This window comes from Danio rerio, chromosome 13 (genome assembly GCF_052040795.2).
Source record: "Danio rerio strain M-AB ecotype USA chromosome 13, GRCz13ab, whole genome shotgun sequence".
Classification (NCBI taxonomy): Eukaryota; Metazoa; Chordata; class Actinopteri; order Cypriniformes; family Danionidae; genus Danio; species Danio rerio.
In genome coordinates, this window is record NC_141033.1 from 2000928 (window position 1) to 2024173 (window position 23246).

Sequence of the window (23246 nt, forward strand, 5' to 3'; positions counted from 1 at the left end):
TGTATTTATTCATTTATTTGTATTTATTTATTCATGTATAGATTATTTATTCATTCATTCATTTATTCTTTTTATATTATTTGCATTTTATTTATTTGTATTTCAATTATTCAATTATTTATTATTTGTATTAAAAAAATTTATTTGTATTTTATTTATTCATGTATTCTTAATAATTAAATAATTAATTCATTATTGATTAATATTTATTTATATATTATTATTATGTTCTTTATTTATATTTATTTGTTTTTTATTTATTTGATTTTCATTAATTCAATTATTTGTATTTTATTTATTTATTTATTTGTATCTTATTCATTTAATTGTATTCATTTATTCTTGTATTCGTTATTTTTTCATTCATTCATTCATTCATTTTTTATTATTTATATTTCATTTATTAAATTATTTATTATTTGTATTTTTATTTTTTATTTGTATTTTATTTATCCATGTATTCTTAATAAATAATTAATTGATTTATTATGAATTAATATTTATATATATATATATATATATATATATATATATATATATATATATATATATATTTTTTTTTTTTTTTTTTTTTTTTTTTTATTGCTTCTGCAAAGAATGTTTAGTAAAAACAATCACATGTGACCCTGGATAAAAAAGTAAAAAAAAAAACAAAAAAAAAACAGTCATTTTATTGTTATTATTATTATTATTATTATTATTATTGATTGATTGATCAATTGATTGATTGATTGATCGAAATCTAATTTATCCCAAAGATTTGACTGACAATACATTAAAGATTGTAAAATAATCCATTTGTTTGCAAATGTATAAAATTTATATCAATTTGAATGTGTTTGATTAAATGAACCCAACTTTTTTTGAGCAGAAGAGACTTTCAGACACATTTGAATTAAATCTGACTTATTCAAGTTCCAAACAAAATGATGTTTCAGGGGGGCATTTTGATTCTGATATGACTTGAAGCGAACAAATGAGAGATAGTTCACCCAGATATGTACAATTACTGACTATTTACTCTTCCTTAAGTGTCTTTTCCTTTTCCTGTAAGTAGATATTGTGCAAAATGTAGCTTCCATTGTTGGTTTATTTTAAGAATGGATCTCAAACAGGTTTTCGACAAGTGAATGCTGAGTAAATCATATTTTCCTTTTTGGTGAACTGGGTCTTTAATAGTCATCATAGCATACACACGTACCCTGAGTTTTTGTATCTGGACGTCCTGTTTTTCAATCATGGACAGAAAGCTCTTGAAGTGATTGTGATCGAGCAGAATGTAGACAGGAACTCCCCTGATCGAGGCATCTACCACTTCTTTAAAGATGTCTACGTCAGTGAAAACATCCATCGCGATGCCTATAACCTGCACAAATGAAAGAACAGTCAGCATAACAGACATGTCAGCCTGTGAAGATTTCTGCTCTGTCACTTTAAGAACAGGCTGTCTCTGATATTTTCTTAAAGGAACAGTTCCCCCAAATATGATCATTTACTCATTATTTACTCCAAGTAGGCATCGCTGCAGCCCAGAGACCTCCAAGTGGGAGGGATTACACCGCAAGTAAGTTGGGTGACATCCAAGCAGGAGGAATTTACGCCACAAGTAGGCTGGGTTTAGGTCAATGGTCTCAAACTCAATCCCTGGAGGGTCTCAGCTCTGCATAGTTTAGCTTTAAGTCACACCTGCTTGATAGTCTTGAACACCTTACTTAGTCAATAGTATCTGGATGCAGCCTTTAGGATGCAAGCTGAGACTGCATCACTCAGCGATGCAATGTCAGACACAATGCACTCAAATGAAGTGAGTGACATCACTGTGACGGGTAGGGTTAGGGGTGGGGTTAAGTGAGCCCATTAAAAAGCATTGGATGCAGCTCAAAGCACCAGGTCTGCAGCCAGACCCATCTCTAATTAGTTGGATCCGCTGTGTTTGATTAGGTTTGGAGCAAAACTGTGCAGAGATGCGGCCCTCCAGGAATCCAGCTTGATGGTTCAGGTAGTGTAGGTGGAGTAGACATTAATAAAACACATGAGGTTACTGTGAGGTTGGGTTTAGGGTCAGGGTAGGTGTAGACATTCAAAAAGCACAACTCTGTCATGTACAAGACATTAAATAAATAAAAACTAGAGGTTTGTACAGCCCGCTTGTAGTTAGGTCCGACCTCCATTTATACCCTTCTCATTTGCTCTCCCTCATTTGCTTTATACCCTTCTCATTTGCTCATCCTCCTGCTAATGTAGATGCTGGACTGAAGCAGCTGATATTCATTTACACTAAGGAATGGCAGATGATTGCTGAAGAGCTACTGAGAGATTTCAGCTGCTGTCTGGGCTTTCACTGCCGTTCTACACCTTCCTTTCTTCATGTGTTCAATACTTTTTCTCTGTGTCTTTTATTTTTATTACACATAACTTCATTTTTATACTAATTAAATTTGTTTTCTTTGCATATATGGATTTCTTTGGTTGTTACCAACATCCGGGGAAAATTTCAAGTCAGCAGCACCTTTAGAAATAGGTTTTCTGAGAAAACTGGTTATTTATTAAACACTTGAGTTTTCCACTGTGTAGCCAATCCAGGATCAACATCATATTTTGACATCATTGAACCCACTGGAAGTCAATGTGTGTATCTTCCAGTTCTCTTTAAAGTACCTTATTTTGTGTTCAACAACTCAAAAACACAAGGTGAAGGGTGATTAAATAATGACCAAAGTTTTAGTATTGCGTGAACTATCCCTTTAAATTGGCGAAATCCCTGCCAGATGAGCAAAGCGGAGGCTGAAGCTATTAAAACACCACCCTTTATTTCTCAACATATTCAAACAAAACCACATCCAGGACGATTTCAGTAACTTGAAAGGTGGGTTTGGTGTGTGTGACAGCAGATATGGCTTTTTCCCAGGCGCTATGCCCAATATCTAACAGCAAGGCATCAGGGAACACCATTTGCTTTGTATTATTAAAAGATTTAGCGCTGGTGTGCGACGTTCAGGAAGATCAGCATTCCTCGATTCAAGCTGAGGCAGGTTTAAGATGTTCTGTTGATGTCTTTGTTTAAGCTGCGTCCCACCACACCCTGTACAACACCATAACTAATCAGCTTTTTCTCCTTAATTAAAGCAGTAGGGCATGTGTATATAAAAAACTCTATGTATTGTGAATGTTACAGTGCAAATGTTATAGTGTAGGGCAGCAATGTGGCTCAGTGGTAAGCACTATTGGCTCACAGCAAGAAGGTCGCTGGTTGGAGTCCTGACGGGTCAGTTGGCATTTCTGTGTGGAGTGTGCATGTTCTCCCCGTGTTGGTGTAGGTTTCCTTCGGGTGGTCCGGTTTCCCCACAGTCTAAACACATGCGCTATAGGGGAATTGAATAAACGAAGGCCCGGTTTACACTAGTATGTTTTAGTTTTAAAACAGCTAGCATTTCACCCAGCGTTTCTCTACACCAAACCACTGAAAACGCACATCACGTGACCACACACACACAAACACACTGGCATGCGCTGCAGCCCATCTAGCCAGATGAGAGCTGTGCTCGTCGGTGTGTTCATCCAGGATCTACCGCTGGATCTAATCTCACTATATTTATTAAATATATCACATTTTATCACTTCCTAATCTGCAATTGCCTCTTTGAATATCACACTAACTGTACAAAAAAAAAAAAAAAAAATACTAATACTAATACTACTAATACTTCCCTTCTTAGACTTTACAGACCTGAAACTTGCCTATAGCACTTATTCATTGTTGCTCTTAGTTGTGTAAATTGCTTCCTTGTCCTCATTTGTAAGTCGCTTTGGATAAAAGCGTCTGCTAAATGACTAAATGTAAATGTAAATGTTATATTTAATTCATCTTGTTGTCTATATCTAATGACATATTCAATTGCATACAATTGCAGTGTAACAATTGTAATCTCTGTTTCGGAACAACTGAATCGATTCACAGGTGTGAAAGCACCCTTAGTCTGTTTATTAATCAGGGGTCGCCACAGCGGAATGAACCACCAACTTATGAAGCATATGTTTCATGCAGTGGATGTCATTCCAGCTGCAACCCATCACACATTCTCATTTATACACTACAGCCAATTTAGCTTACCCGATTCACCTGTACCACATGCGTGTTTGGACTGTGGGGGAAACCTGAGCACCCAAAACTCCATACAGAAATGCAAACTGACCCAGCCGAGATTCGAACCAGTGACCTTCTTGCGGTGAGGCGAGAGTGCTACCCACTGGGCCACCGTGTCACCATTAAAAATGTCAATATTAATTGTCATTGTTGTGACTATCCTTGATCAAAGTTTCAAATTAGTCACATCTTGGGTCTGGTGAGGAGTTTAGACGCTTCCCTAGCAAATAATACATGAAACAATAAGTCATCATTTGTGTCTGTTTATCGCAGAGTTAGTTGAACAAAAAACCTACATGAAAATGAAATAAACAAAATCAAACAACTTTGGCCATCAAACACTGAAAGTAAGGTCTAAGTGCTCCCAGCAGGCCCAAGATGTGACTAAATTGAAACTTTGATCAAGGATAGTCACAACAAAAGTCTAAAGACCATGTGCTCCCGCAGGGGGTGCAAATCTCCAACATAAAAGAAATCAAGATTAACAACACAGACCTTTAAATAAAATAAACAAATGGCTCCTACAGGTATAAAAACTAGTTATAATGTCACTGGAATGTAGATAAACATAAGCAGATGGTTCATTCCGCTGTGGCAACTCCTGATGAACAAAGGGACTACGCAGAAAAGAAAATGAATGAATGAATGAACATATATATATATATATATATATATATATATATATATATATATATATATATATATATATATATATATATATATATATAATATATATATAATACATATAAATATAAATATATTTACATATATATTTATATATATAATTTATATAATTTATATAATTATATAATTTATATAATTTTATATATTATATATAATATAATAATATATATTATATATAATAATATATAATATATATATATATATAATATAATATATATATTATAATATATATATATATATATATATATATATATATATATATAATATATATATAATATAATTATATAACATAATATATTATATAATATAATATATTATAATATATATATATATATATATATATATATATATATATATATATATAATATTTTATATTATATAATATAATATATTATATAATAATTATTATTATATAATTATAATATATATTATAATATAATATAATAATATATAATATATATAATAATATATATTATTATAATTATATATATAATATATATAATTATATATTATATTTATATAATTATATAATTTATATATTTATATAATTTATTTTATTCATATATAATTTATATATATATATATATATATATATATATATATATATATATATATATATATATATATATATATATATATATATGTGGTATATATATATATATATATATATATATATATGTGATATATATATATATATATATATATATATATATATATATATATATATATATATATATATATATATATATATATATATATATATATATATATGGTTCCAACCCTTTCCATCTGTCTGGCCTTTTTTTAAGTAAACTCCTAAATTTAGCATTTTCAGCTCATCACTTCTGTATTCATCATGCTTTTCAAAGCACAACCTTTTTATCTGACAACACATAATAACAAGATGTTAATAATAAACAGAGTCTCTTTTCATCCTGCTACTTAAGGAGGTTCAGTCTTCATAATTTACCTGTTCATATGGCACTGAAAAGCCCTCATTACTGCCAGGCACAATCAAAGCTAATAATATACATTTACCGCTTTGAAAAACATACAAATGTAAAGCATACGTCTGGAGGAGCGACGACACTGACAAAAAGAAAACTACAGTGTCTTGCATTCGAAATACATTATTATATTTAGACATTTTAAATGACCTATAAATTGTATTTTATCAACGTCCACCCTTACTCCAACTCTAAAAAATAACCATCACAGTAATGCAAATACAGTAATTTTTCTGAGTATTATTCGTATTATTTATTAAATCACCCATTAAACTGTAATTTATAAATGCCTACCCATAAACCCAACCCTTACAGTAATATAAAACTGTAGTTATACCGAGCATTATTCATATTATTTATTAAATTATCCATTAGTTGTATTTTATCAACAACTACCCATAAATCCAACCATCATAGCAGTGGAAAAAACAGCAATTATAAAGAATATTATTCATAATATTTATTAAATTACCCATTTAATTGTATTATATTAGCGTCTAGCCTTATTTCAACCCTAAACCTAACCATCAAGCAATGTAAAAACAGTATTTATACCGTGTTTTATTCATATTATTTATTAAATTACGCATTAAATTGTATTTTATTAACATCTAACCCTAAACCCACCCATCACAGTAATGTTAAAACAGTAATTATACTGAGTATTATTCATATTATTCACTAAATTATCCATTAATTGTAATAAATTAACACATATCCCTACCCCAAGCCTCCTGATGTAAAAACATGAATTATACAGAGTTTTATTTACATTTTTATTAAATTATCCATTAGTTGTACTTTATTAATGACTACCTGTAAATCCAACCATTACAGTAGAGGAAAAACAGTAATTATACAGAATATTATTCATAATATTTATTGAATTACCCATTAAATTGTAATTTTTTAGTGTCTAGTCCTATCCCAACCCTAAACCAACCATCAAGCAATGTAAACCCATCCATCACAGTAATGTAAAAACAATATTTATACTGAATATTATTCATATTGTTTATTAAATTACGCGTTAAATTATATTTTATTAATGTCTAACCCTAAACCCAACCATCACAGTAGTGAAAACAGTATTTTTTACCAAGTTTTATTTATATGAATTATTAAATTACACATTAAATTGTATTTTATTAACACACACCCCTACTCCAAGCCTCCCAGTAATGTAAAAACATCAATTATACACAGTTGTATTTATTAAATTTACCATTAGTTGTATTTTATTAATGACTATCCTCGAAACCAACCACCACTGTGTTGACAAACAGTAATTATGCGAAGTATTATTCATATTGTTTATTAAAATACCCATTAAATTGTATTTTATTAATGTCTACCCCTACCCCAAACCTAAAACCAGCCATCACTAATGTAAAAACAGTAATTATATCAGGTTTTATTAATAATATTTATTAAATTACCCATTAAATTGTGTTTTATTATTGTCCACCCCTAGCCCAACCCTTACACTAATGTAAAACAGTAGTTATATCGAGTATTATTCATATTTATTTACTAAATTACCCATCAAATTGTATTTTATTAACAGTTACTCCCACCCCAACACTAAATCGACCCCTCATAATAATGTAAGAATATGAATTATTGTTGTACAGTGTCACAAAAATGCTGCTGTACTGATGTGAGTGCCTGCAGCTTTATCCCATTTAGACTTTCCCCTCCTGACTGTGTGGATCTCTCAAGTGTTTCAGTGCTCATGCAATCTGAGATTCAGGAACACAAGCTTCATTCCACACACTGAGATTGGTTTGTGTGAGAAGTGCACTACATGTTCGCTTAGGTGCCCTAATGAGAGGCTGACTCTGCTCTGGACATATTGATCTTCTGAGCAGATCCAGAAGTTCATGGACAAAATGTCTTGCTTCATTTAATGTCGCTTACTGTACAGTGTACTGCACAGCCAACGCAGTCTTACGGCAATTCGTAACTTTTTGATTTAGTGTCTAATTCGTATGAATTTGTACGATCTAATTCGTACAGTTTAGTACGATTTGCTCATCACGCAATGACAGTTGGGGTTAGGGGTGGGGTTAGGTGCCACGCCCACCTTTTTTTTAAATCGTACAGTTTCGTATGACTGAACTCGAACAAATTAATACGAATTAGTCACTGAACTGGCAAAACGTAGAATACTTACGTTTCCTCGTGAGATCAGGCTGGCACACCACACTGAACAAACTCAATCAATGATCAACAATGTTTTTGACGTCACTACATACTTCAGTTTCTCATCAAGTTTTCTGACCAATCAAATGCTGTCTAGTATCTGACATGCTCCTCCTCCTTTTAGATGCTTCACATTTGATGCACTTAAGTTCAACCACTCCCACTGGCAGAGCTGTGATACAACACACTATTGGATGTTTCTAATGGGGAGGGGCTACTAAATGCCCCGCCCTTTAATGTTTTAGTTGAGATTACATCACTCATCAAATAATGCACATTTCATAAAGGTGAGTCTGTGATTGAGCAGTGAACCTGTGTAATGTCACAGGGGAATAGGACAAATACCAGGTGCTTTCTCCGGTCTGCCTGCTCACTTCAGCCAGTCACTAATAATGACAGACGAGGCTATCGATTGATTTCCTTTAAATCACGATTCTTGAACACAGCTGCAGTCGCGACTTGCTGAACCGGTGCTAAAGATGTGATAAGAACAGGTCCATCACTTTCTGCCTCAGTCGTGTGCAGATAACTCAACCTAATTATAATTCTAGAGCACTTTCAAACAACAACAATGGGAACCAAAGTGCTGTACATACAGCTGAAAGCAGAAGTTTACATAGACTGTATAAAAAGGCACATAACCATTAAAAAAAAACTCAACTTTTTCTCTTTTAGGTAAGTTAGGATTATCAAATTTGTTTCTGTTTTTCTTAACAGCAGAATAATGAGAGAGATATTTCTTGAGAAATTGTTATAACTTTTCTTGAGAGTCAAGTTTACATACACTGAACAAAATTATTCAGCGATGACTCCTTGGATTTACTCAACTTTTTTACGTAAGGTGGTTGCAAACAATTTATCTGTGTTGAATTTAAACAAACAAATTAAGTTTAACGTTAATAAACTTAATTTGTTTGTTTAAATTCAACACAAATAAATTGCTTGCAACAGTTCTGCATGCAACACTTTTTTCAGTATACAATACGATTATTCTGCCTCTGAAAAAGCTCAGATGATGGTGGAAGTTTCTGATTGGCTAATTGACAACATTTGAGTTAATTGGAGGCTCAACTGTAGATTAGTATTTAAGCAAAACCTCAAACAAACTGCTTCCTTGTGTGACAACATGGGAAAATCAACAAGCCGGAATCAACAACAAAGCCAGATTACACTTAGCTAAATTACACTGGGAGACATGTCCTGTGGTCTGACTAGAAAAAAAGAAGAGAACGACAGGCAAAGTTATAGCTAAGAAGGATAAATAGAAATATTAATTTCGAATCACAGATGACTTATTTAAGTAACTGTTTTGTTACTTTTGGTTTTTGTTTAACTGTTGGTTTTGAATATCTTTGTTCTTAATTGTTCTTCAGCAATGTTTATCTATTTTGTATTATTATAAGATTTCCTCTCCTGTTTCTCTTACATTTGTATTCTTTAGCTGTCAAAATAATACTTCACGTCTATGGAAAAAGAGTTAATGAAGATAGAGAATGTGTAACATCATATTCATCAAAAGATGGTTTATGTGTAACCGCATCGGTCCGAGCAGGGAGCGAGCCGGCGATACCGGCATGGAAGACAAATGCTCCGAGGATGCTACAGATTGCAGAACGTCTGTCCCTGGATCCAAGGAGTGAGGTTTACGCGATCACCAGCTGGCTTCCGTTACATAAGGGCAAAAATAGATGACTAAAATCTCATTTACTCATACTTTTTATCATTTATAATGTCCAAGGCATTGATATTAATATTAAATACTACTTTTGTGCCTTTATTAGCTTTTTTATAATCTTACATTATTCCATCTCCACCTGCTGGTGAAAGCTAGAGCAGCTGGCGATCTTCAATCTGCAATCTATTGCTTTTCCTGCAGTTTCCGGATGTAATGTTGAATTTTAACAGTCGAATTTGAGCCACTGAATTTATGGAAGCGAATATTTGAACTGAAATAAAATGAACTGAAAATGACCTTTTAAATATTATGCATCGTATTTTTAAAGGGTATTGAATATTTTGTACGTGAAATCTGGAAATTAAATATGAATTATTTAATTTTTCAGTATGAAAACGTGTTTGAAATATTTTTAATTAAAATATTCACAGCTTAAATAAACAGATATGTTAAATTTCAGGACCTAAAAATACAAACCCTGGAAGTCAAGTCATTAAAATGCAAGAACTTGTTAATACGGTGTATTATTTTTTTCAGTTTGTGCTATTCAACAAGCTTTTTAATTCAAGACTTTTGGCATTGATTTTGTTCCATAGATGATTTACCATCAGACATTTTTTAAAAAATTGTTATGTTCCTTTTTTTAGAGTGTATGTAAACTTCTGTTTCAATTGTAAGTATGTAAGTAAACAGCCCATGATTGAAACAACCCAGGCTCGTTGCTGAGGTCTACATTTCTAGGGACAGCGGAATACGTAACTGGAGGTACATCTGCTCGCAGTTTTTGTTTTTGTTTTTGTTGTTTTGTCATCAAGAGGCATTTGCCTTTCACGTCTGACACCAAATGATCAACTTGAAGTCAAGTTATAATTAGTTGTTTCTAAAATGTGGATAGGCAACAAGACTTTTGTCAGGTCGTCTATATCAGCACTTTGTACTGATTTCTTCAATGGATTGATAACCAGGGTGAGGAGACCAGCACAGATGTGATATGCTTTCCTTATTTTGTTCCTTTTAAAAGATTACAGCAGTATCTCCCCAGCAACAGCAGCTGCCATACGCTTATGAACAAACACCCGGCAAACAATGAAAGGTTGTTGAGCAATACCGTACGCAGGTGATGTGACAGGAGTGCCAGAAAACATCTAGGTGTGCCCACGACAAGCCGGCTTTACTGCAGGAAAAACATTCTGTCTTGTGCAGAGAAGGGCCTGCTGCCGGGGCGTGGAGCGAATCCTCATTAGTTACAAGTGAGAAAGCAAAGCCTGCTGTCTGAGCAATGCAGTCGTCTTTGTGTTTTGATTATGAGGGATGATTAATAATAACGAGAAGGAACATTTGCAGATGCATGTGTGCGACTGGGAACAATATTGCTGCAGAGCTGATCTAGCTTTATGGTTGTGATAAGATGTGGATAAACAGGAGGCAATAATATAATTTGAATAAGTATTCACCAGCTTGGTCCACGCCACACTTTAAGCTAGACTTTATACAATCCAGGCTCATTTTGAAAACGTAGCCATGCAGACGTTTCTGGAGACCACGAAATACGTCCCTGTCACATCCATCAGTGACCACCTGAGGGCGCTGTAATGCATCAGGACTCAGTTAGCACTACAGCGTCCCAGAAGAACTACAATCCCATGCATACCACGCGCATACACCGGAACACTTACACTGACCCGTCATCTCATCTGTTCTGTGTTACCGTTGATTATCTGGACTATTTATTCAACCATTTCACCTCTGTTTTGCATCGCGTCCTTTGTCTACTTTGTCTTCCTTGTCGTTCTTGTCCCCAGTTCTAGTAAGTCTTGCTACCGAGTTTCTTGATCTTGTTCTTGTATTTTTGCTAAAGTCTAGTTTGTAGAGTTATTGTTTCTGAGCCTTGTCTCTGTTTTAGCTTCTAGTTTTGTCGTTTGTTTGTTACTTTGTATTTTGATCACCTTGTTTGTTGCACTGTAAATAAATATCTGCACTTGGATCCGCAAGTTTTTTGTTTTTGTTCTGTTTTGATCACGCTAAACGTGACAGTCCCGGGAGGTATGTATTTCTGCAGTTTTTTTCTGCGCTGTGCTGTTCTCGCGTAAAAAGCTGCCGGAGGCCACTGTACGACCGACTGTCCGACTGGCTGAATGACTGAACGATTGATTGGGCCCAGCCTCCTTCCTCCTCCTCCTTCTTCCCTAAACCCAAGCGACGATTTACGAAAGCCGTGCAGAAAAAGAAAAGCCCTCGTCCGATTTTGACCTCGTTTTCAGATTTCACCGCATTCTCGCCCCATACAACCTCGTTCGCTTTATTTTTTTGGATTCTGAGCTAACCAGACAAACCGGCTGCGGCGGGAAAGCCCTCCACATGTAGGAAGTGAGCCTTCAGCCCAGCCGGCGAGCGTGAATAGGAGCGGCGCCGTAATTAGGAGCGGCGCCCTGTAGCGTTCACTTGAAAAAACGAAATGCAGCCATACGTACCTCCAGCCACGTAAATCGCAGTCTCCAGAAACATCAGTGGGGCTACGTTTCCAAAATGAGCCTGGGTTGACTTTGTTTTAGTGAATAAGGTGATGTTAAAGGAACAGTGAGATAAAGACATAAGTGAGTGTGTGTGTGAATGTGAGAGTGTATGGGCGTTTCCAAGTACTGGGTTGCAGTTTATTTCTATTCTGTCATTTAAAACACTGAATAAGGCAATAATTCCCATAAATGAAGTGCATAAATAACCTATATACGTGCATAAGTTGTGAAGGAACACTGTCCAGCATGGTCGCCAGCAGGGGGTTGTGTCTGTCTGGATTGCTCTGAGCCCACTGAGTTTGAACAGAGCCCCTAAAGCGAGCGATGCTTTGATGGGGAAGAATGCACAGTTACTTCTGGCTTTTGATTATCCATGTCTGGTGAACTGTCATTTTATAATCGCTGCCTTTAAGATCTGCCTGGGGTCGGCATGAGAGATCTTCACCGCCTGATCCAGACAGACTTTACAGGCGGTCGCACGCTGGAGGAGAAACGCTGCACCACATGACATCTCCTTCAACACTTAAAGACATCATTTTCTGTAGAGTGCACAGAGTTTGCTGTTAAACTGAGCTGAAACAACACAATTCTAGAGGTTTTTAGGGGGGAACTTAATTGGTTTATGTTAACAAATTAACTTTATTCCTGCATTTATTGCAGTTTTTTCACAACACCTCATAGAGTTGATAATATATTATTGAAGGCATAATGATTAGCCCTTCCACAGATGTAAATCATGGTGGACATCCGGCATGTCCACCACTGACATATGTTCAGGGTCTGTATGAGATATCTCTATGGTTTACTATCAGGGCTTGACATTAACTTTTTTGATCACCAGACACTGTGGCTAGTGGATTTCCAGCATGACTAGTAACTCACCATTTTCACTAGCCACACTTTTGTTGTTGGGAAAATAAATTTTATATGCATAAATTTGACTTTGGCATGCTAAAATTACTTGATATACCAGGGCGATGCAGTGGCGCAGTAGGTAGTTCTGTCACAGCAAGAAGGTCACTGGTTCGAGCCTCGGCTGGGTCAGTAGGCGTTTCTGTGTGGAGTTTGCATGTTCTCCCTGCATTTGCGTGGGTTTCCTCCGGGTGCTCTGGTTTCCCCCACAAGTCCAAAGACATGCGGTACAGGAGAATTGGGTAGGCTAAATTGTCCGTAGTGTATGAGTGTAAATAAGTGTGTATGGATGTCTCCCAAAGATGAGTTGCAGCTGAAAGGGCATCCGCTGCGTAAAACATGTGCTGGATAAGTTGGCGGTTCATTCCACTGTGGCGACCCCGGATTAATAAAGGGACTAAGCCGAAAATAAAATGAACGAATGACTAAAATACCATGCATTATTAATGATTCCTCTTATTTTGGTAAAATAATTTCCATTTTGCATATTCTAGAAGGTGGCTAGAAACTTTTGACTTCAGCTGTACACACACAGGGCCGGCGCGTCCATAGAGGTGAACTAGGCGGCTGCCTAGGGTGGCAGTATAGAGAGGGCGGCATCCGCGACACCTCCCTTACCACCCGCGTCCTCAGTTATGTCCGCGACACCTCCCTCACCACCCGCGTCCTCAAATAAATTTGCGCATAGACGACAGAATAGAGAGGGTGGCGTTAGCGACACCTCCATCAGCACCCGCGTGTTCTTAGTTATATCCGCGCATAGGGCGGCAGAATTGAGGTCCGCGACACCTGCGCGTCCTCAGCTTTATCCGCGCATAGGGCGGCAGAATAGAGAGCGCAGTGTCCCTCCCTCTGTCACATCCGTCTGTGACCACCTGAGGGCGCTGTAGTGCACTAGGACTTTGTAGGTGCTACAGTGTCCCAGGAAAAACTACATTCTCATACATGCCCCGCACACACCGGAACACCTACACTGACCTGTCGTCACATCTGTTTTGTGTTACTGTTGATTATCTGGACTATTTATACTACCATTTCACCACTGTTTGTGATCGCGTCGTTTGCCTTCATTGTCTTCTTGCTCTCTGTAAGTTTGTTATTGTTCCTGATCTTGCCTCATAGTTTGCCATTGTTCCTGATCTTGCCTCGTAGTTTGCCTAAGTCTAGTTCGTGTTTATCTGTCTCGTTTCTTGTTTTGTTGTTGATTTGTTACTTTGTATTTTTTGAGATTTTGTATTTTTGTCACTGTTTTCTGCACTTTATATCTATTAAATCTGCACTTGGATCCGCACCTTTTGTTTATTGTTTTTGATCACGCTAAAACGTGACACCCTCAGCACCCGCGCATCCTCAATTATATCCGCACATAGTGACTGGAAAAGAGGTCCGCGACACCTCACTTCATTTACATAACCGGTCACTTTCGTTTTCACAGTGGGGTTGAGGGCGGCATGATCATCCTCTGCCTAGAGCGGAAGTTCAGCTTGCTCCGGCCCTGTACACACACATACACATACACACAGTGAATAACAGTATATGGCTATTGCCTTTTAGTTGTTGGTTTTAGGCAAACGGTAACATGGAAAATATTCAAATGCATCCAGATAAAGCGTGTTGTTTGTCAAAAGTTCTTGCCTCAGGACTGAGGGCAGAGCAGCTCTTTACTGGAATTTGCTAAATCAACACTGACTTGTGGCTTCTACGGAAGCATATTTGATCATTTATGCAATGGAGCACGGTAGGCCTGTTTTGAAATGCTAAACGTTATTGCTTAAAGGAGACCTGTTATGCCCCTTTTTACAAGATGTAAAGCACGTCTCTGATGTCCCCAGGGTGTGTGTATGTGTCAAAATACCACACAGATCATGTTTTATAACTCTCTGAATCTGACCCTTTTAGGCTTTGATCCTCATTGTTCGATTTTGGTGGCTGTCGCGTTAAATGCAAATGAGATTCTGCTCTTTTCAAAAGAGGGCGGAGCTACAAATGCCTGTGTGTCGGCATAGTGGCAGAATCGAAAACAAGACTAACGCTATCTGTGTGAAAATGTGTGCGTCAGTCTATGGAGTGTTCATTTGTGCTTCATCTAAAACTCCGCATTTCTAATCCTCTTAGTCTGGGCTGACATTGTCTTCAGCGGCTGCTTCTCACTTAGGGCTGTTTATGCTAATTAGGGAGAGATGGTCACTAGTGGGCGGGGCTTTCTACCTCTGATGACATGTACAAAGGGAGAATGTCAATTGAAGTGTTTCAGTTTATATCAAGTCTGATTATAAAAAATAAAATTAATAAATATTTACTATTAGAAGCTGGTTTTATTATATATAAATAACAAAAAAAATCCAAAATTTGCATGCATTTTAAGATTTGTGCTTTTATTTATCACACACTCCAGAGAGCACTGATTTCTCTGAGGCTTGACCTTGACAACATCTATGTGATCTGGAAGGTTTTCGTCTCACAGATTACAACTGAAAGCATTTCCCTGGAGCAATCTCAGGGTAAGAGCTTTCTACAAGGGCATGATGATGATGATGATGAAAGGTCGTGGATCAGCGCTTGTGGGCTTTTAACCCACAACCTTTCAATTACTGACAAGCACTGATGCATTTCCCTGATCAGCAACTCACTGACCATCTACCACAGCACGATACATCATTAGAGAAGTGAACTAAGTAGTCACTACTGCTTATTTTTTCGCATTCAAACATTTTCCAGCACATTTCCATTCACTGTTCCTCACTGGTGGAATGATCTTTTTCATTTCCATGCAGACTCTTTATTAGGGAACGAGCATCTACGGTGCGTAGGCCCTATTGGAATTGCTCCGTTTCTTATTCTTCTTCTTCTCCGGAATGAATCGCGATTTTTACAGACTAAACATGCCCGAAACTTTGCGCACGCCCCAGAAGTGGTGAAAAATTTACGTTTGATATGGATTTCGAAGTGGGCGTGGCAAAATGACTTGACAGCGCCACCTATGCACTTTTGACGGACTGCCCCCGAGCTACGAATTACACACGCATGCGAAAATTGGCACACACATCAAACACGCCAAAAAAAGTCTCTTGGAGCGGAATCTCAAACCCAACAGGAAGTCGGATATTTTTAACTTCCTGCAGCAAAAAAGTGCAGTTTTTGCCATTTCCAGGAGTTGTATTTTAACGAACTCCTCCTTGGGATTTTTTCGGATCAACACTAAAATTGCGTTTTGTCATCTAAAGGCCTTGACAATGTTGATTTGCGAAGATCTAGAGTTTTTCGTTGAAGGGCGTGTCCGTGGCGGCTTCGCAATCTTCGACAAATCGCCACGAAACAGGAAGTTATTATAACTCAGCCAAACAATGTCCGATCTGCCTGAAAATTCACATGGATGATAAGATTCCTCTACTGAAGGCATCTACATGCCAATCTTGAGTCACAGTTATAGTGCCACCTGCTGACAGGGGGAAGTTTGGCATAAATCTGTGATTTTCTCAGGTTATTTATATATATATCGGCTTAAATTAATGCTGTTCGCTGTCCTCTGTCATCCTGAGGCCACCGGGCGGCGGCCCTATCATCGCTGCTTGCAGCTTTAATTCACTATTATCATTCAAATGAAAAATTATTATTAGGATCACTCCACCTTCAATACTCTAGCACTTAATTCTATGAGCACTATCAGTTCCTTTGTGTAATCAGCTCTTTTTGTGTGTATTGCCTCTTCTTGTTGATCGCTGAATGCCTCCTCAACTGTAAGTCGATTTGGACAAAAGCATAATGACTAAATGACTAAACGCAAATCAGGAAAACAGGTTTTTAATAGCAGGAGTGTCTTTAATCTCAGTGCATGGTATGTACTGTATATGCTTGGGTTGAAGCTGTCAATCTTCATTATTTCTTTTAACAGAAGAGCATTGCTAATGATGGCGTAAAGAAAACTCTGGCATAAATTAGATCAGTTCGATTAAAATGTGCATATATGAGCTACACGAAAACTGAGCAAAATATGAACAAAACATTTGAGAATATGCAAATATTTTAAAACCAATGGTTGGATTTTAGACTGACTAAGCAGCAAAAAAAAAAAAAAAAAAAGTGTAGTCTTACCATCTATATTTTTTTACATTAAAGCAGTGTTTCTCAACTGCTGGGTCACCTTTGGGTCGCAGGAACATTTTCAGTGGGTCGCGTAGTGTGTGTTTAAAAAAAAAAACAACAAAAGTTACATTTTTTACTTTTTACTTATTTTGCTTATACCGGACTTTTATTTTGAAATGCTTGCGCAACAACCCTACCGTTTGACATGTGAAATTTCATTTATTGTTGTAACAAATATGTCAAGCGCAAGTATGACCCCGAATATGTAAAGTATGGATATATATATTGACGACAAAAAAGACTTAAAGCCTCGGTGTTATATGTAGTGACGTGCTCTCATAAGAAAGCATGAAACCTTCTGAATTAAAACAATATTTAGAAACCAGAAAACATATTTTATTAACAGTTTAATATTAACTGTATTTGTCGTTTTTACTTTGTAATATTTCTATAATTTGATCCAATTTGTTAAATGAGGGCAATAAAATAATGTTTATATGTAAGTCTTGGTGAATTTCGTACGATGTATCTGTCACTACCTGTTTATGTTAAAAATAAATACAATCTAAGCATAATCGCTAAAATTGTTGTATAGTTTCTAAAAATTTGGGTCGCGGCTTGATGACCATGTAAAAATGTGGGTCCCATGGTCAAACCAGTTAAGAACCCCTGCATTAAAGAGTCATGAACCCCCTCTCTTTCAGTTTAAATCTACCTCAGAATTTAAAAAAAAAATGCTATATGATGGGTGTGGAGCGCTGCGAGCAGAGGGAGGAGTGGGCGTGGCCAGCGGAAAAAAGGGGGGAAAATAGGGGCGAACAACTCACCAGCTAAAGACAAAAAAAAAAATCAGACACAAACCGGGAGATGCATGATTTTATAGTTTACAAAGTTAAAATGCAAAGAAATAAACAGTAAATAATTTATTTCCTTGTTACATATACAAAAAGCTATTCGTAATTTCATATAATTTATTCGCAATTTACTACAATTTATATAGCATTCTATCATTATATACAGTAGCTGCGCAAGCTTACTGGCGCTCTAGGTAAACGATAGTTGTCAGTGTTCGTGCCTCCCTTTCGCGGTCAAAAGTGAAGACCCGGTGAGGGTTGGGTTGTTTGTGGAGGTGTCACGGATGAAAGTCTAGGGGCCCTATCATACACCCGGTGCAAGGCGCGAAGCAATTGTTTGCTAGTTTCATATTGGCGCAAGAGTCGTTTTGATGCATTGCAGCACGCTGTTTAAATGGCAAATGCATTTGCGCTTATATGTGCGCCCATAGGCGTTCTGGTCTAAAAAAGGAGACGTGTTGAGGTGCATTGCTGGCGCGTTGCTATTTTGAGGAACTAAAATAGTCTGTTCAATAGACCAGCTTAGAGGTGGTCTAAAGTCCAGCGCAGAGCGCGTTAGTTGTGCGCCTCGCTTACACGCTTAATACACACAGGATATACAGCAATACGCACATGAAAAAGAATTAAATTAAAAGAATTCACAAATGAAAAGAATTAAAGGATTAAAATAGTACAAAATTATTATTTTTTAGCCTATATAAATATAAAAACCACTGCCTCCATGCCTTCTTTGCCTCGGGGGGCTTTTCCAGTTTATTCATAACAATTTGCTTTTGTATAATGTTATTATTATTAGCTGCATTATTTATTATATGCATATTTATATTTGTTTTATTAAAAACACCTGTCAGGTTTTAGACCATTTGCGGCACAGCATGTGTTTCAGGATATAACTCAGTTTTTTGTTTATTTATTCGTTTGCTGGAAATTAGAACTGAATTTAAACATAAACAAAGCTTCATAAACAAAATTAATTATGTATAGGTTAAGGGACGTCTGTGCGCGTTTCCCTATCCACGAGAGCGAAAGTGAAAGTAAAGAATGAGGAGGCTCATCTCTCATTTTCGCGCTGCAGATGCTCTGTTTAACTGTTTTCTCTCTAGTAAAGTGTCCAGTTTTTCCACTTACAAAGTTCGCTATGTAAATGGCAAACGTGCTATGGCGCAAAGCAACTGACTCTTAAAGGGAATGGAGGATAAGACTCTGATTGGATTATTCTCAAAACACACCTACAGTAAAACTCATTAAAAGAATAAGCTTAACCCTGTTAGACCATAAGCACGCTGAAAAAAATATTCAAAGATGATTCCTTAGATTTACTCAAATTTTTTTTTACGTTAAGTGGTTGTAAACTATTTATTTGAGCTGGATTGAAACAAACAAATTACGTTGAACATTATTAAACTTAATTTGTTTGTTTTTGCCAGATGATTAATAATAATAATAATAATAATAATAATAATAATAGTAATAATAATAATAGTATTAATAATAATAATTATTATTATTATTATTAATATTATTATTGTTATTATTATTATTATTATTATACAGTAACAATTTGTAAAATGAGAGCAATAATCTGTATAATTGCAGTCTTAATTAGTAAAATAGCAGTAATTATCAGTGTTTTTTTTTTTTCATTTTTTCACAGTTTAAATATAAATTATCAACAGTAATAAACTGTAATTTCATGACTTTTGTCCGTAAAGTATGTTCTTTATTTTTCCCGTTTTTATCTTGTAATTCTGTGACATCCTGCTGCCAGTCTTTTGACCATTTTTTTACATGTTTTTTTTTTTACAGTGTGGACTGAACTAAACTGATCTCTGAAAACAGGACTGAAGCAGTTTCATTCATTCATTCATTCATTCATTCATTTTCCTTTGGCTTAGTCTGAACTATGCAACTAGAACCGCCAACTATGCCAGCATATGTTATATGCAGCAGATGCCTATTCAGCCGCAACTAAGTACTGGGAAACACTTCTACACATGCACACACACTCATAAACTAAGGCCAATTTAGTTTATCAGTTCCCCTACAGCGCAAGTGTTTGGACTGTGGGAGAAACCGGACCACCCAGAGGAAACCCAACATGGGGAGAACATGCAAACTCCACACAGAACCAGGCTTGAATCAGCGACCTTTTTGCTGTGAACCACTAAGCCACCTTGCCACCTTGAAGCAGTTTCAGGTGACTAGAACTTTCATGCTAAGCTGCTTTGACGCGATCTCCACTGTAAAAGCGCTAGAGAAATCAAGATGAAGTCATAAACAGAATTGAACATCAACATTACCTGCCTGGCGTCCTGTATCTGCTTCCGGATCACTTCTTTGATAGTCGGGCTGTTCTGCCTCGGCGGATGAAATAGCAGGTCAATGCTGGTCTCCAGTTTTCTGAGCGGGACATCCGGCCAGCCTAAATCCAAGTTTGGTGGGTCGGTGTCAGAATGAGTGGGCCAATATGTCCCAGTAGATGTGTTATCGTCCCGCGGACAGTCCACCTCTTCAGAGTGGTTCCCGGTTGGCGGCTGTACGGCGTTTTCTGATATATGCTGGATCTCCTCCCGAGAGAGAAAATCACCTATGCCTTCGTCTTTGATGAAACTCTGATAAGACGCTTCTCCATCTTTGACCAGGCAGTCTATGGCTAACCGATACGCTTCCTTGTAATGCGGCTGGATGTAATCTTCAGGCTTGAACTCTCCCTTTGAGGAGGAGAGTAGAGAAAAGTCGGATTCCATCACCGTGACCATCTGGAGTCCTTAAAAACACCACACAGCCTTAGGAAAGACCTAGAAAACAACACAAACACACATCATTATTAACCCTTGTGTGCTGTTGGGGATGTTTTCATCCACTCTGGGGTGATTTTGAGTTTTAATTTCGCCTCAGCTTTCTCTGTGTTTCAGCACATGAAATGATTTTGGTGGCAAATCTTATTTAGACATACAGTTGAAGTCAGAATTATTAGCCCCCCTGAATTATTAGCTTCCCTGTTTATTTTTTCCCCAATTTCTGTTTGACAGGGAGATTTATTTTCAACACTTTTCTAAACATGATAGTCTTAATAACTCATCTCTAATAACTGGTTTATTTTCTCTTTGTCATGATGACAGTAAATAATATTTGACTAGATATTCTTCAAGACACTTCTATACAGCTTAAAGTGACATTTAAAGGCTTAATTAGGTTAATTAGGCAGGTTAGGGTAATTAGGCAAGTTATTGTATGATGATGGTTTGTTCTGTATACTATCAGATATAAAATTTACTTAAAGGGGGTAATAATTTTGTCCAAAAAAAAGGTGTTTGAAAAATTAAAAACTGCTTTTAATCTTGCTGAAATTAAACAAATAAGACTTTTTCCAGAAGAAAAAATATTATCAGACATACTGTGAAAATTTCCTTGCCCTGTTAAACATAATTTGGGAAAAATTTAAAAAAGTAAAATTCAAAAGGGGGCTAATAATTCTGACTTCAACTGTATATTTTGGGAAAATACTATGAAATGTTAAAAAAAAAAAAAAATCAACAATACCTGTCAACCTTTGTGTTTTTTCCCGGGATTCTCCTGTATTTTACAGTTCTATCCCACTATCATCCACTTTCTCTGAAGGGTGGCAATAAACATTAAAGAGACCATCCTTCCTTTGTGCTACCCATACCACCGAACCACCAGGGGGTGCCTCTTACTCTAAAAAAGTCTGCTCTGTGCTTTAATTTTATTAAGGCATGAAAACACTTTGAAATAACTACAATAACGGCGAGATTGCCTTCCTTTTCATCACAGGTGTCGTCATTCCTTCTATGCAATCCTTAAGACAGTCATATAGCAGTGCGTGACTGTCAGCTGACGAGCTCCATAGTGATAAACAGACGTTGTTTCCCAATTGGATTCTGTGCACACAATTTCAAGCAGAGCGAAAGTCTGGCTTTTGGGTGCATCTTCGAATGGTTTAAACAGACATATACACATAATTAATAATAATAACATTTAAAGATGTGGATCTTGGTGTTTTTTTTTATCAAACACAACTAATTTTGTCCTAAATGAGCATGAAAAGTTTGGAAAGCAGTCGATTGCTTTCAGTATAACGTTAGATGTGTGCATTTTTAACATGACATCTCTTTTATGTAATGAAATCCAAAGAAAAATCTAAATAAATAAGAGATACCTCCGTTGCTCTTTAATCAGAATGTGTAAGTTGTGCAGTGAAGAAATGATTAATGACATTTGATAACTTGGTTCTATTTCTTTATAAGAGCTATTAATTGTAATAAGCTAAACTGTTTGCTAATGTAATTGCTGCCAATGTAGATTATTTATTTTCTTTTATAAATAATAATAATACAACATTTTGCTGAACGTTTAACTGTTTATTTACAATTAAACAGCTCCTGAAAAAATTATTAAGTAATTTCTGGATATATTTATTTATTTCAAATTTTTTTATTTAATTGTATTTTGGGGGGGGGGGGGGACTTTTGGGGTTTTACAATGAGGTCACATGCTGATTGGTCAGTTTGAATGTCTCAGTATTTGGGCTTAGGTCACATGGTCAAGAAAGATAAAAAGTAGTTGGTAAACTTTGCTCTGCCTCTTTTCCTGCTCTGTGCTTTTTTGCTGTGAGGCGATTGTGCTACTCACTGCGCCACTGTGACCCAGAAAATGAATGAATGAATGAATAATAATAATAATGGGCACAGGAAGAAAGTTGCTGGTTCGAGCCCTGGCCTGGTCAGTTGGTGTTTCTGTGTGGAGTTTGCATGTTCTTCCTGTGTTGGCCTTGGTTTCCTTCGGGTGCTCCGGTTTCCCCCCACAAGCCCAAACACATGCGCTATAGGGGAATTGGATAAAATAAATTGGCTGTAGTGTATGAGTGTATGGGTGTTTCCCAGTACTAGGTTACACCTGGAAGGGCATCCGTTGTGTAACACATATGCTGGATAAGTTTGCAATTCATTCTGCTGTGGCGACTCCTAATAAATAAAGAGACTTACCCGAAGGAAAATGAAATTAAATAATAATATGAATTAGGAAATATGTCAACAGGAATCATAAAAGGAGGCTTGTAAAGTCATTAAGTATTATTATTACTACTTCAGAACTGTTATCAATAACAACTCTATGACACATTGTGTTGTGGTATCTCAACAGTGATAT

General features: G+C 36.2%; 3 protein-coding genes across 7 annotated transcripts in view; 1 reads left to right on the forward strand and 2 right to left on the reverse strand.

Moving 5' to 3' along the window:
* Positions 1-23246, reverse strand: part of lrrc1 (leucine rich repeat containing 1) — a 593918-nt gene that overhangs the window by 358575 nt on the left and 212097 nt on the right. The gene's annotated exons all lie outside the window — the stretch shown is intronic.
* Positions 1-23246, forward strand: part of hmgcll1 (3-hydroxymethyl-3-methylglutaryl-CoA lyase like 1) — a 238908-nt gene that overhangs the window by 148821 nt on the left and 66841 nt on the right. The window contains exon 11 of one of the 4 annotated variants that reach the window (XR_015505362.1): positions 2245-3662. The exons of the other annotated variants lie outside the window; for them this stretch is intronic. The gene's annotated coding sequence lies outside the window, so the exon portion shown is untranslated. Of the gene's footprint in view, positions 1-2244; positions 3663-23246 lie in introns of those variants that run through there. 4 annotated transcript variants of the gene reach the window in all.
* Positions 1-23246, reverse strand: part of sack1b (scaffolding CK1 anchoring protein B) — a 40151-nt gene that overhangs the window by 10252 nt on the left and 6653 nt on the right. For both annotated transcript variants that reach the window (XM_087278843.1, XM_087278842.1), the window contains exons 2-3: positions 20378-20875; positions 1202-1366 (exon numbers count right to left, since the gene is read on the reverse strand). In XM_087278843.1, the coding sequence (XP_087134969.1) occupies positions 1202-1366; positions 20378-20836 (624 nt within the window). In that variant the 5' untranslated portion in view covers positions 20837-20875. The remainder of the gene's footprint in view (positions 1-1201; positions 1367-20377; positions 20876-23246) is intronic.